At 40.7% G+C, this 15330-nt stretch overlaps 1 protein-coding gene across 2 annotated transcripts in view; it reads left to right on the forward strand.

The window, feature by feature from the left end:
* The first annotated feature begins 10683 nt into the window (after window positions 1-10683).
* The window catches only part of GLRB (glycine receptor beta), a 79780-nt gene continuing 75133 nt past the window's right edge, over window positions 10684-15330 (forward strand). Inside the window, exons 1-2 of one of the 2 annotated variants that reach the window (XM_082461800.1) lie at window positions 10684-11108; window positions 13277-13427. In XM_082461800.1, coding sequence (XP_082317926.1) covers window positions 13306-13427 — 122 coding nt within the window. In that variant the 5' untranslated portion in view covers window positions 10684-11108; window positions 13277-13305. The remainder of the gene's footprint in view (window positions 11109-13276; window positions 13428-15330) is intronic. The other variant, XM_082461799.1, reaches the window with a different exon arrangement.

The following is a 15330-nucleotide window of genomic DNA, read 5'->3' on the forward strand; positions in this document are numbered from 1 at the left end:
GCCCCGCAGAGACGCCGCAGAGGAAACCCCGGTGGAGCGCTGGCCTTAGCCTTCCAGCCCCAGAACCGTGAGAAGATGCACTTCTGTTGTTTACGTCGCGCGGTCTTTGTAACTTTGTTGTGGCAGCCGCAGCAAACTAGTACCGCATTGACCCTGGGTCAAGGACGTTTCCATCCACAGGTGTCCACAATCCACAGGGCATAATAAAGCTGATCACGTGAGGAGGGAGAAGAAAGGTCTAGCAAAAGGAGCAAGCGCGAACGCAGATGGAGAGTTTCAGAGGCGGGGTGCTGTTTCCCACGACTTTGATTTTACTTAACACCAAAGTTTATTGTCAATTACTTAGCTTTCGGGGGAAGGTTCTTAGTTTCAAATGTTGGAAAGTGTTATGTTTAGTGCTGGGGTTGATAGGAAGGGAGTAGATGGAGGTAAAGGAAAGGGAGAGGGGAAGGCGGCGCCACAGCTCCTGAATGCGTGAAAGATGCTGAGAGTGGGAGCGAGGTGATGCAGCTGGTGGTGGACGGGAGGAGAGACGGAGAGGAAACGTTTTCTGTTGGCTGAGTGGAGGAGAAAAGCGATGTTCTCATCATGGGTAGGTCTGTTGAATGAACGTCGAGTGAATGCTGCCTTCTGTTTTGTCCCCTGGTGAGGGTGCGTAGGGAGCCGGGTGATGGAAGTTCGAGGACCGTGGAGAATGTATGAAATAACCATGGAAACCGGAGCAAACGTAATAAGATTGCTGAGCACATAAAGGGCCCGTCTACTGTAAATGCCATTAAAGTTGTTCTGTTAAGTAGTTAATCCGTCCACTCAGTTTTGGAGAAAGCAGGTCGTGGGCTTCACGCAGGATTGGAATTTTGTCAAGGAGGTGTAGCAGGACAATCAGGGAGTGCAGTGCAGGATATCGATAAGAAAGTTATTCCTTGAAACTGCCCAACCACAGGTGCCATCGTCCTGTCAGCCACTGAAATGAAATAAAACAAACCAAACACACAAGCCAAGAATAAGTTCCCTGTCGTGCCTGTTTTTGGCCATCGGCACACTTGGTTCTGCTACCCTCATCCTACCATGGTCCATCGTGCATCCTCAAGTCTGTGTCATCGATGTCTCTCTTATTCTCTGGACTCTTTTTACTTCCTGAGACGCTACCTACTGACAACTTGCTCAGTGTTCTTCTTGCTCCTTGCCTGTCCCAACACTGTCTCCAGACGGCTGTTCAAGTGATCACTCTACAAAACAAATCCGATTACATAATTCCCTTCTCTTAAGACCCTTCCCAGCTTTATGTCAACCTATAAAATAAGCATCATTGTAAATGAGGCCCTTACTTGTCTGGTCCATGAACCCCTCCAGCTTCATTTTCTGTCATTCTTTCTCTTCCCTGAATCACAAATTCTTTATGTTCCAGAAAAATAAAACTCTGTGGAAAAATGTCCACACCATGTATTGTATATCTATGTCTCCACACCCATCTTTCCACTTTTTAGGAATTCCCTTTGGTCAATCTGGCACACTGATTCTCTAAAACCCAACTCAGACATCATCTCCATGAGAGATAGTAATCTTCCCCCTTCCCCCAGGCTGTTAATCACTCCCTCCTCAGGGAGCCATGAATACCTCATACATGAGTCTTTTGTCGTAATGATAAAACTTTAGTGTTACCCTGCTGGTGCCACTAGTCTCTGATTTTAGCTAATATTCTAGTCTTACATGAAGCATAAAAAGCATAGAGATTATCAGACCAAGTGAAGTAAGTCAGACAAAGACAAATATCATATGATATCACTTATATGTGGAAACTAAAAAAAAAAATGATGTAATTGAACTTATATACCAAACAGAAATAGACCCACAAACAGAGAACAGACTTATGGTTACCAGAGGGGAAAGGGGGTGAGGGATAAATCAGGAGTTTGGGATTAACATATATACACTACTATATATAAAATAGATAACCAACAAGGACCTACTATATAGCAAAAGAACTATACTCGGTGTTTTGTAATAACCTATAAGGGAAAAGAACCTGGAAAAATATATATATATGTATAACTGAATCACTTTGCTGTACACCTGAAACTAACACAACATTGTAAATCAACAATACTTCAAATAACATCTATCTATCTATCTATCTATCTATCTACACTAAGAAAATAAAGCATTGCTTTCAACATTTCTTTAATCTCCCAGGAGCCTATTTGTGTACTGTTTTTGCACAGAGCAGTGTTTTCTGAATTATATTTCTTGGAACACTAGGTATATGGAATATTTATAGATACAGCATAAAAATTTGCTGGTCAAACATGTTTTGGAGATACTAGTTTAAATAATGTTGAAATATTTCTATTTATGACATAACAAAATATTTAATCTGCTAAAATACTTTATAAATCTTAGAAGGAAGATATGATAGATGAAAATTTCCAAGTTTGTTTAGAAATTGATTTTTCTTTTTCCCCATGAAGCACACTGAGGGCTAATGTTGCCAAGAGCACGCTTTAGGAAATGCTAGAGAATTGCATCCAAACATTTTATTCTAACCTAACCTAGTGCTTTACTAACTTTCCTTTTGGCCTCTCTGCCCTGGACACACCAGCTTCAGAACCTGATCTTTACCTCTCAGCCCTCAGTCCCTCTGCTAATGCTATTACCCTAGAACAAATGTCCTCCTTTTGCGCCACTACTATATAGAAATTCTATGTTGAATCTACACAAAATGATACAAATGAACTTATTTACAAAACAGAAACAGACTCACAGACACAGAAGACAAACTTATGCTTACCAAAGGGGAAAGAGGGGAAGGGGATAAATTAGAAGTTTGGGATTAACATATACACACTACTATATATAAAATAAATAAACAGCAAGGACCTACTCTATAGCACAGGGAACTCTACTCAATGCTCTGTAATAACCTATAAAGAAAAAGAATCTGAAAAAGAATGTGTGTGTGTGTATATATATATATATATATATATATATATATATACATATAAAATATATATCTGAATCACTTTGCTGTACACCTGAAACTAACACACCATTGTAAATCAACTATATCCAATAAAAAAAAAAGTGAATAGGAAAGAAACTTAAAAATAAAAAATGAAATAAACACTATATTTCCCTATTAAAAAATTCTATTGCTAAAGTAAGTTCTAAAAACTAGGTTAGAGAGATATTATGTTTAAAATGCACAGCAAGCTTGTGTCTAGAATGATGTATAATAAATGTTAATGAGTTATTTTTGAAAAAAAGACAAAAAAACAAATTAATGTAATTTAATATATATGGTATAATTGTTAGGTGATCAAATCTAATACAACAAATATTCATCTTGATTTCTAAAGTTGGTTTCACAAAAATGAACAGATTCTGGATTACTTTTCTATAACAATTTAAGAAGTTTTCTTCCTTAAATATTTGTGTTTAGAATAGTTAAACATTTATAATTTGCTTTTGTTCAAAGTAAATCTTTATTTTTAAATCATTTCTCATTTTATTTTTTTAATAAATGTATTTATTTTATTTATTTATTTATTTTGGCTGTGTTGGGTCTTTGTTGCTGTGCACAGGCTTTCTCTAATTGCGGTGAGAGAGGGCTACTATTTGTTGCGGTGCGTGGGCTTCTCATTGCAGTGGCTTCTCTTGTTGCGGAGCACGGGCTCTAGGCACGCGGGCTTCAGTAGTTGCAGCTCGCGGGCTCAGTAGTTGTGGCTCGCGGGCTCTAGAGTGCAGGCTCAGTAGTTGTGCACACAGGTTAGTTGCTCTGAGTCACGTGAGATCTTCCTGGACCAGAGCTCAAACACGTGTCCCCGGCATTGGCAGGCAGATTCTTAACCACTGCACCACCAGGGAAGCCCCCAAAGTAAATCTTTTTAAAAACATATACACCACCACGAAGCTCCACTCAGCATAAAAGCTGAAGAGAATATTCCAGCAATATTGCTTTTTATCATTAAAATATTGTCTTTGCCCCCCCTTCTTTGGAATAATTATTTTGGTGACTATGTCTCTAATCCCTGTCTCCAAGAAGGAACACATGATTCTGAGAAGAAAGTCATGCATCCAGGGCTTTTCAAATGATCTTTTGAGAGATGGGTCATGAAAATACCAAGACGTAACTAATATACTAATAAAATAAAGCCATAAACTCCAACATGCCAAAAAACCAAATCCACGACAAGCTAACGTTGTTCTTAATGATAACATGATGAGCTTAATTTGCTTGGTGAGGCTGATTTTAAATCTTATTTTAAAACCATAATAATTTGATACATACCACAATTTTATTTCTATAGCTTACTTTTAATATTTGTACGATCATTATACATTCACTTGCTAATTCTAAAACAAAAACTGCTGAAATAGGAAGCCAGTTCTTAGTCATCATCTCTCATATCATAGACAGAAATTGTAAATGGAGTTTACTGGTATGGCAAATAGAAAACACTTCCAACAAAGACACAGATTTAGAATCCATCCAATGTGCATTTTTGGAACTTCCAGTTGATGTAGCTTGGTATTAGAAAACTTAGAGGAATAAATTCTTAATATTGTCCATAGATAATACTTCTCTAATATTAATTGTTTACCTAGGTCTTAAAAAGAAAGAGGTAATAAGCAAAAAAAATGAACATTGACATTACTTACAAGTTTCTATAAGACAGGTTTTGGGTTGCTTTTTAAACTGATGTGACACATCTGCTCTGGTTACAGGGGAAGACAGCTGTTCTTCAGGAGACTTAAGGCATGAACTCCTGGAGGAGAGCATGACGTCTTCCCAGACTTGCAGCACTGCTGATGGGCACATTCAGAGCTGGTCAAAAGAGGCTGCTATTACTTTGTTCAGACTTGGTAAAAACTGAAAATACTTTTGGCAGAGATTCTGTTTCACTGGAAGATTTGTGGGCCTGAGTGACTGGCCATCTGCTTCTGCCCCAGGAACTGTCGTCATTGCTTCAGAGAAGCATCTGGCTTCGAGCAGTAGGAACGAGCTGACTTATCGCAAGCTAACTGCAAAGCAGAAGAATGAAAGACTCAACACACACAGAAAAGGCAGGAATGAGCGAGAGAAGGCACGAGAGAGAGAGAAGCATGATGTGAAAAAAATATATATGTTTATGTTAAAATATAAGTTTATATATATATTTTTAAATAACTGGGGAAATTTAATTATGGGCAGAATTTAGGTGATACTAAGGGATTCTTCATTTTGTTAAGTGTGAAAATGACATTGTGGTAATGTGTGACGGTGTCTGGTTTCCAGAGATGCATATGGGAGCAAGTATTGAAATAACATGGCAATGCCTTTAACTACCTTTAAAAAGACACAGATAAAGCAAATGTTCAGTTATTGATAACTATTTTATGATGGCTATATGGGGGATTGCTGCACTGTTTAAATTCCAGGTCTATGTCTTTCTAACCGTAACCTTATTTACACTAACTCTTCTAGACAGAAAAATGGCTTCAATACAACTTTCTGCGCCTATTAAAAAAATCAAAAAGAATAAATAACTCACACAAACTGATCTGTGGATGACAGTTGCTCCATAATATCTATCTGGATGTTAAGAGCTTTGGTGAAAATCAGTGATTTTGATATCGTTAATATTGGACTAGCCTTGATAATGAAACTGTGTACAAGCTTCTGTGTCCTTCCTTTTTTTGAAGTAAAAGGCTGGGTCAAGAGTTAAGGATTAGGAATATGAAGATGTAGAAACAAAGGTTAGCTGTTGGGCTTGGAAACTGGTAACAATTTAGACTATAAACCAGCCACATAGCAGAATCACTGAACTCCCAGTTCCCTGAAAGATACAGATAAAGGCCCGACACACAGTCCTAGGTTGTTTTTATAGGAAGCAGACCCACCAGATGAAAACTGCTGACTGTAAGAACGTAGACCCTAGACCATTTGAAACCAGAAGGTTGATGATGCTTGAAACCTCACCTTGATGCCAACCAAGCCGAGAATCGTGCATGAGCTAATCATGCACCCTGCAGCCCCTCCCTCACATGGCCTTTAAAACCCTTCCCTGAAAGCCATCAGGCAGTTCAGGTCTTTTGAGCATGAGGTGCCCATTCTCCTTGCTTTTGCCCTGCAATAAACGCTGTACTTTCCTTCACCACAACCCAGTGTCAGTAGTTTGGCTTTTCTGCACACCAGCAAGTGGACCCAAGTTTAGTTTGGTAACAATAACACTAATTAATCATTAAGTTCACTTGCTTTTTCCTAAGGCATATTCTTAAAGTATGGTAATAGTATCATGTCATTAACAAAGAGGTGAGTAATTTTTCCTCTTTTTTTGCTAAGGCCTTAGGACATACAGTATATCTAATTTATCTAAAAGCTGTATCATATAATGTCACTGCTTTTATAGTGAATATTCTGGCAAAACATTAAAATCTTGATATCCATACACCTCCAATCACAGATAGGTCCTCTCTATGGGGTAAGGGCTGTGGTGGATTAATAGAAGTTACAGTGGCCTTTGATGGTTCAGAACTGTTTCCTCAATTGGATGAGACAGAATATAATACTCAAATTCATAAACAGGAGTTTCTTACTCATATTTCTACTTTTATTTTCTCAAAATTACATCACAGTTAATGTGTTTTGGCTGTATATAAATGTTATTTTGGATGTCATTAGCTATTATTAAATATAAAATTTACAGCCACACAAAAATATTTTTAGTGCCCAGCTTCCAAAATCAGACATACTTAGGTGCATAGCTCTCTCAATCATTTATTAGGAATGTTATTAACAAACTTGGGAAAAGTTATATGATGCCTTTGGATCTTTATCTATGAATGGTAATAAGAAGAGTATTGCCCTCATAAAGGTGGAGAGGAGATAATAAATTTATGCAGCACCTGGAAAATAGTACACCCTCAATCAATGAAAATGATAATTATTATTATTGCTATTATATGGAACAGAAAGAAAAATTAAGTGAAAAACAATTCACATATTCATTAATCTTTAGGACCAACCTGGCATTGGAAGTAAAATTCTGGATCTATACTAGAACAGCCTCTTTTACTTCAACTTCCTAAACTGTAGCCAGAATTCTGTACAAGCCAAGTCTATGTCTAAAAAATAAGCTGCTTTAACTCATGTGCAACTAAAACTGGAGCTTTAATGTTCTAATATGACATTAAAGGTGAAGTACTCCTATCTCTTCCCCTTCAACTCTATTATCCTGGAGAAATAAATTCCTTTTCTGAGCCTCTGGTTTTTCATAGATAATAAGTGTATTAAAATAACTTGCAGTCAGAGTGGAAATACATGAAATAGAGACCAAAAATAAACACCAATAGAAAAGATCGATGAAACTAAGACCTGCTTTTTTGAAAAGATAAACAAAATTAATAAACCTTTAGCCAGATTTATCAAGAAACAAAGAGGGCCCAGTAAATAAAATTAGAAATGAAAGAGAGGTTACAACTGATATCACAGAAATATAAACAATCATAGGGGAATACTATGAACAGTTATATGCCAATAAATTGAACAACCTAGAAGAAATGGGAATTCTTAAAAACATACAATGTTTCAAGGCTGAATCAGGAAGAAAGAGAAAATCTAATCAGACCAGTTACTGGTAGTGAAATCAAATCAGTTATCAAAAAACTCCAAACAAAAAAAAAGATAGCTTCACAGGGGAATTCTACCAAATGTTGAAAGAAGAGTTAAAACCTATCCATCTCAAACTATTCCAAAAAAGTGAAGAGGAAGGAACACTTCCTAAGATATTCTTAGAGGCCAACATTATACTGAAACCAAAACCAGGAAAAGACACTACAAAAAAAGAAAACTACAGACCAATGTCCCTGATGAACATAGATGCAGAAATCGTCAACAAAATATTATCAAACCAAATTCAACCATACATCAAAAGGATCATACATCATGATAAAGTGGGATTTATTCCAGGGATGCAAGGATAGTTCAATATCCACAAATCATTCAATATGATACACCACATTAACAAAACAAAGAATAAAAAACACATGATCACCTCAATAGATGTGAAAAAGCATTTGACAAAATTAAAAATCCATTTGTGATAAAAACTCCCAACAAAGTTGGTACAGAGGAAACATATCTAAACATAATAAAGGCCATTTATGACAAACCCACAGCTAACCTCAGACTCAATGATAAAAAGATCAAAGCTTTTCCTCTAAGATCAGGAACAAGACGAGAATGCCCACTCTTGCCACTTCTATTTAACAAAGTACTGAAAATCCTAGCACAGCAATCAGACAAGAAAAAGAAATGAAAGACATCCAAGTTGTAAAGGAAGAAGTAAAACTGTCACTATTTGCAGATGACATGGTACCATATATAGAAAATCCAAAAGACCTCACCACAAAACTATTAGAACTAATTAATGAATTCAGAAATTTGCAGGATACAAAATCAGTATATAGAAATCTGTTCCATTTCTATACAGTAGTAATGAAATATCAGAAAGAGAAATTGAGAAAACAATCCCATTTACAATCCATCAAAAAGAATAAAATACCTAGGAATGCTTTCTTTAACCAAGAAAGTGGAAGATCTGTACTCTGAAAACTGTAAGACACTGATAAAAGTAATTGAAGACAGTACTAATAAAGAGATACCCAGTATTCATATATTAGAAGAATTAATATTGTTAAAATATATTTTCTACCCAAAGCAATCTACAGAATCAATGCCACCCCTATCAAAGTACCCATGGCATTTTTCACAGAACTCTATAATCCTAAAATTTGTATGGAATCACAAAAGATCCCAAATAGCCAAAGCAATCTTGAGAAAAAAGGACAAGGCTGGAGGTACCACACTCCCATATTTGAAATGATATGACACAGTTACAGTAATCAAAACAGTATGGTACTAGCACAAAAACAGACATATAGATCAATGGAATAAAATAGAGAGCCTAGAAATAAACCCACATGCACATGATCAATTAATACGACAAAGGAGGCAAGAATACACAATGGGGAAAAGACAGCCTCTTTGATAAGTGGTGCTGTGAAAACTGGACAGATACACGTAGAAGAATGAAACTAGAACATTTTCCCACACCAGATACAAAAATAAACTGAAAATGGATTAAAGACTTAAAATGTAAGCCCTGAAACCATAGAATTCTGAGAAGAAAACTTAGGCACTATGCTCTTTGACATTGGTCTTAGCAATATTTTTTGGATCTGACTCCTCTAGCAAAAGCAACAAAAGCAAAAATAAACCAATGGGACACAAACTAAAAAGCTTTTGCACAGCAAAGGAAACCATCAACAAAACGAAAGTGGAACCTACCGAATGGAAGAAGATATTTGCAAATGATATGTCCAATAAGGGGTTAATATCCAAAATATATAAAGAACTCATACAACTCAATATGAAAACAAACAAACAAACAAACAACCCAATCAAAAAATGGGCAGAAGACCTGAATAGGCATTTTTCCAAAGAAGACATACAGATGGCCATCAGACACGTGAATAGACGCTCAACATCACTCATCATCAGGGAAATGAAAATCAAAACCACAATTAACTATCACCTCACCTGTCAGAACGGCTATCTTCAAAAAAGACAAGAAGTAACAAGTGTTGGCAAGAATGTGTAGAAAAGGGAACCCGCCTACACTTGGTGGGAATGCAAATTAGTGCAGCCACTATGGAAAACAGTATGGAGGTTCCTCAAAAATTTAAAAATAGAACTACCATATGACTCAGAAATTCCACTTTTAAGTACTTATGTGAAGAAAATTCAAAAAGATACATGCACCCCAATGTTCACAGCAGCATTATTTACAATAGCCAAGGTATGAAAACAACTTGTGTCCATGTTTATACGGTTTTAGTGATTCTGCTCAATGTAAGTGCGCTTAAAAGGTCAGGCTTGGGGCTTCCCTGGTGGCGCAGTGGTTGAGAGTCTGCCTGCTAATGCAGGGGACACGGGTTCGAGCCCTGGTCTGGGAGGATCCCACATGCCGCGGAGCAACTGGGCCCGTGAGCCACAACTACTGAGCCTGTGCGTCTGGAGCCTGTGCTCCGCAACAGGAGGGGCCGCGATAGTGGGAAGGCCCGCGCACCGCGATGAAGAGTGGCCCCCGCTTGCCGCAACTGGAGGAAGCCCTCGCGCAGAAACGAAGACCCAACACAGCCAAAAATAAATATAAAAAAAAAAGAAAAAAAAAAAAAAGGTCAGGCTTGGAGAAATTGGAAATAAGACTCAGAGATGAAGTTAGATGCCAGGAGACAAGGCAAATGATGAAGTCACAGAAAATGTATGTTTGGTCCAAGAAGGTCATTTGTTAGTCTATTGTTTTTTTGTTCTCGTTGTTTGTTTGGTTGGTTTTTTTCTCTTTTCAAACTAATGGTCAAAAATAGACCCTAAACGATTCCAGCTCCTTGAAAGGGTTTTCCTTCTGATCCAACACTGCCCTCACCACCCCCGCCCGCATCGTCTCCAGCCCCTGGCGGGGACCACATTCTCCCGCTCAGACGCGGGGAGGGGGCTCTCGCGCGGCCGGGACACGCCTGCCCTCCCCGGCCCCGGCCCCATCTCCGTCCCCAACTCTGTCCCCATCTCCGTCCCTAACTTCGTCCCCATCTCTGTCCCCAACTCCCCTTCTCCGTCCCCATCAACTCCGTCCCCAGCTCCGTCCCCATCTCCGTCCACATCTCCGTCCCCACCTCCGTCCCCAACTCCCCTTCTCCGTCCCCATCAACTCCGTCCCCAACTCCGTCCCCACCTCCGTCCCCATGAACTCCGTCCCCAACTCCGTCCCCATCTCCGTCCCCACCTCAGTCCCCATCTCCGTCCGCATCAACTCCGTCCCCATCGCTGTCCCCATCTCCGTCCCCAACGCCGTCCCCGCTCCGTGCCGCGGCCGCGCATCGCCCCGACCGCACAGGCGCGGACCACACGGCGCAGGCTCGGCGGCCGGAGCAGGCGCGTCAGCCCATCGCGGGGACGCGGGGACGGAGACGCGGGGACGGAGACGCGGGGACGGGACGCAGCCGCTCCCCCCGCACCGGCGCGTCCGGCCCGAGCGCGCGTCCTCCGGGGCTGCGGGCGGGGCGCCAGGGTAAGTCGGCCCCGGGGGGAGGGGCGGCGCGGGGGTCCAGGGTGAGCATCGCTGCGGCGAGGCCGGGGCGCGGGGCGCGGGGGTCCGGGGTGAGCATCGCCGCGGCGAGGCCGGGGCGCGGGGGTCCGGGGTGAGCATCGCTGCGGCGAGGCCGGGGCGCGGGGCGCGGGGCTGCCGTGGCGGCGGGAGGCGGAGGCGGAGGCGGAGGCGGCGGCGGCGGCGGCGGCGGCGGGAGCGCCTCCCGCGGGTCCGCGGGTCCGGCGAGCTTGGCCGCAGGGGCGCCGTCGGCGGCGTTTGGTCTGCGGGGCCGCCTTCGGGAGGTGTGGGTGGACGCCGAGGCACGGGGCGGCCTCCCTCTCTCCGCCCTGCAGACCTCCGGGACGGCCTCGGGCTTCCGGGCGCCGGGAGGGAAGGCGGCGCAGCCCCTGCGGCGTGGGCACAGGTGCGGGGCCGGATGCCGCCGCCGGCTGGGCTGCGGGGCGACCGCGGGCAGCTGTGGGCCTGGTGAGCGCCCGTCGCCCTCGGGAGGGAGGAGTCCCCGCCTGCCTGCTTAGGGCTGCGAAGGGGAAAACGTGAGGAGATGAGACTTCCGGGGAGGAGGAGAGAGGAAGAACGTGACACGGGAGAAGCCAGATGATGAGGGCGAGCTGGGGCTTCCGCGAGTGCGGAGGAGCGGACCGGTCTCTTATTCTGCAGGAAGCAGTGAAGGAGACTCTGCTTATGGTTTGCGAATTAAGGATGCGGAAGAGGTTTAAATACTACAGGGTTTAGGAGATGCTTAAAGGTGTTATGTTTTTTTAATGCATCAGATAGGCAAGAATGTAATTCTCCTGGAGCAGGGAAAATGTTATTAAATAAAATACAGCTGAGAAGAGTATTTGGAGGAGGCTGACTGTATTTGCTATTTTATTTCATACAATGTTGCCTAGAATTTATAGAGTCAGAAATCGTCATTTGAATGATAAATGTCAGTATCATGTGAGTAGGAGAGCCAAAAGCTAACTTAAATCAATGTGCACCTTTTTTGGGTGAAAGGTAACTTGCGAATTTAATGTACATAAATAAAAACAATAAATTTAGACAGTGAAACTCTTTGATAATAATTTTTTCTTTTTTCTCTATCAGTCCTTTAATAGAATTATCTTTCTTCGAGAATAGTTTTATTGTTTTTGAAAAAATATACATGCAAAAGTCAAAGAACAGACGAAATTTAAAAAACAAAACATCGATTTAAATGACCTAGCACGACTTAACCATCTTAAAACCGTGTAAACATCTTTCCATGTATCTTTCTAAGCATATATTGATATACTGTGCGATTCAATATCAATTTACAATTTCACGAAACTATACAGTAGAATTTTTTGCATACTTACCTTGTATTCCTCATAGGGGTCTTATTTTCTATGAAGCATTATTTAAACTAACTTTTACTATGAAACCATCACAAAATGTATAGTAAAGTATAACCACGTAGGGCCTCCCTGGTGGCACAGTGGTTGGGAATCTGCCTGCCAATGCAGGGGACACGGGTTCGTAGCCCTGGTCTGGGAAGATCCCACATGCCGCGGAGCAGCTAGGCCCGTGAGCCACAATTACTGAGCCTGCGTGTCTGGAGCCTGTGCTCCCAACAAGAGAGGCCGCGATAGTGAGAGGCCCGCGCACCGCGATGAAGAGTGGCCCCCGCTTGCCACAACTAGAGAAAGCCCTCGCACAGAAACGAAGACCCAACACAGCCAAAAATAAATAAATTAATTAAAAAAAAAAAAAAGTATAACCACGTAGGTTTGAGCAATGAGAATTTTTTTAAAAGCCAAATAGCATTTATTCAAGTAAAACAAATCACAGACACTATACATGATTATACATGAAAACACACATGATATGATTTTAAAAGTCTAAAAGTGGACTTCAAAGATGGAACTTACAGAGTTTTTTCTTCAGAAGAGAAAGAATAGAAAATTATACTGAATATGTTTAATAAGCTTAAAATATGATAAAATCTTAATGTTTGCACCTGTATGCAAGACAGATGTTTGCCACGAGCAATGAGAACTTGATGTACAAGACACCCTTGCCCATTGGGTAGTAATGGTCGTACGCCTTAAAGAGTCGTGTAGTTACCATTTGCCTCATAAATGTAAACATTTTCTTGTTCTTTCTTGTAGATCGATCTCCTGAAATTTAACTTTTCAAGATGAAGTTTGTATTGGCGGTGGCCTTTTTTATTTTAATTTCCTTGTGTGTTGAAGAAGCCTGTTCTAAAGAGAAGTCGTCAAAGAAAGGGAAGGGGAAAAAGAAGCAGTACCTATGCCCATCGTATGTTCTTCATGTCTTATATTCTTATACGGAGAAATATTATTGCATTTTTTATCAAAGTGGTTTATTGAAACACATGCCAACAGAACTTTCCCTATCAGAATTGCACCCATTTGTTTCATAGGTAGAAAGTGACAGAGTGAAGAGGGCTTTACAATGGGAAAGCTAATTCTCAATATGATAAAGGTAAAGTTTTATAAAGTTTTGTTCGTGCCCTGGGCTTCTGTAATTTTCATACATCTTTTATAAAAGTAGAAAAATGTTACTATTTCTTTCTTACCCTGAATGTGCAACTTCCGTTGGTTACTGAGATTCCCTGCTTTGAGCAAATACCAGTTCAAAAAGTTGACTTTAAAAAAAAATACTCCTGAAATTGAATATTCATTTAAAAAATCAGATTGCTAGACTATGATTTTAAGGTCTATTTAATTCACATTAATGCACAGCAGGAGAAGAATTACATGGTAGATCCATTTTCCATTTCAGTGTTTTTTTTGGGGGGTAAAAGATTTATCTTAGGAAATGAGTATATTTCTCAAAAAATATGTCATTAAATTTGAAGTTACCTGTAAAAACAAAATCTAAATCCAATTCCCACTCCCTCCCCACCCAGAAAAAAAACAGCAACAAAATTTTATGGTTTGGACTCCATTTTTTAAAAAAATAAAGTGTAACTATTACTGGTGAATAACAGTAAATAATATCCAATAGTTAGAACAATTGAACAGTATATAAATCAATAACCTTCACAGAATATGTGCTTTTAAGTAGTAATGTTACAACATATGCAGTAATGTGGAGGAAGAATTAATTTGCTGGTACTGGTTATTTTTACATTAAGATTTCCTAAGTGCCATATTGATCTCAGGTAACATTATTCCAGCATCATCATTACTTAAATATTCATTATTATAGTTTCATAGATGTTCCATAAGAATTATTAAGGTACCTTCTGGGAAGTAAATTTTGTAAAGAAAGGATATTAAAGTTGGTATTTCGGAATGGACGTCTGTATGATTATGTGAGACGGAAGGTCTGGGGACGGTATGGTGACCCACATAAAGTCCCGTAGTACAGAAAGCTCCCTGTTAAGAAATACCTCCTAGTTTTCAGCGTTCCAGTTACCGCTGCTTCCAGTCTACACAGCCTGACGTCAGGGCCAGGCTTCTGGGTGTGACAGGATGGCCCCATCCGCCCGACTGAGTGTGACTCCTCTTCACAGATGAGAGTGTTTGAGCTGCGACCAGGAGACTAGCATTTTCGGGAACTGGACATGGTCAGGCCTTACTCTTCCCCAGTATAAGGACACCTTGTCGTATTTTGGATGTCCTTCATTTTAACGTTTTGTTTGATAAATCTTGGCATATTGATGTGGACTCCTGTATTTGTCTTGAAGGCACGCTGATCCTATGTGTGGAGTCAAGCCATCTGTGGTCAGTCGGGTTCCGCTCTCTGTGGAAGCTCATGGGGCTCCTGTCTCCCTCGCCCCAGCCCTGCTCCCCCCCGCCCCCCCCATATCCCGTCAAATGTCATGAATCACAGCTCTGAATATGGCAACTGCAAGCCTAACGGCTGCCGTGTACCTTACAAGAGTCTTTTAGAGGGCCTCCTATTTCTTCCCAGAACTGCGCTGTTGCCTCATATGTAAACTGACTGTATATGCTTAGGCTGTCTCTGGTTAGGACAGATTTTTAACGTTAAATCTGGTAGATAAAGAGTGAAACAATGAAGGTTCTCTTTGGTGCGTATGGAAACCTCCAAGGGGAAGGCCCAGCATACACGTGGTGAGCGCGTATCGCAGTGTTTTACGTATGTTGAGAAATTCAAAGTTTTATCTCTGAAATTTTCTACCACAGTTTTCAAATTTTGATTATATTACTTACTTTCTTGCAATTATGAGACT

The sequence above is a fragment of the Balaenoptera physalus genome, assembly GCF_965194825.1.
Source record: "Balaenoptera physalus genome assembly, chromosome: 5".
NCBI classification, from domain to species: Eukaryota; Metazoa; Chordata; class Mammalia; order Artiodactyla; family Balaenopteridae; genus Balaenoptera; species Balaenoptera physalus.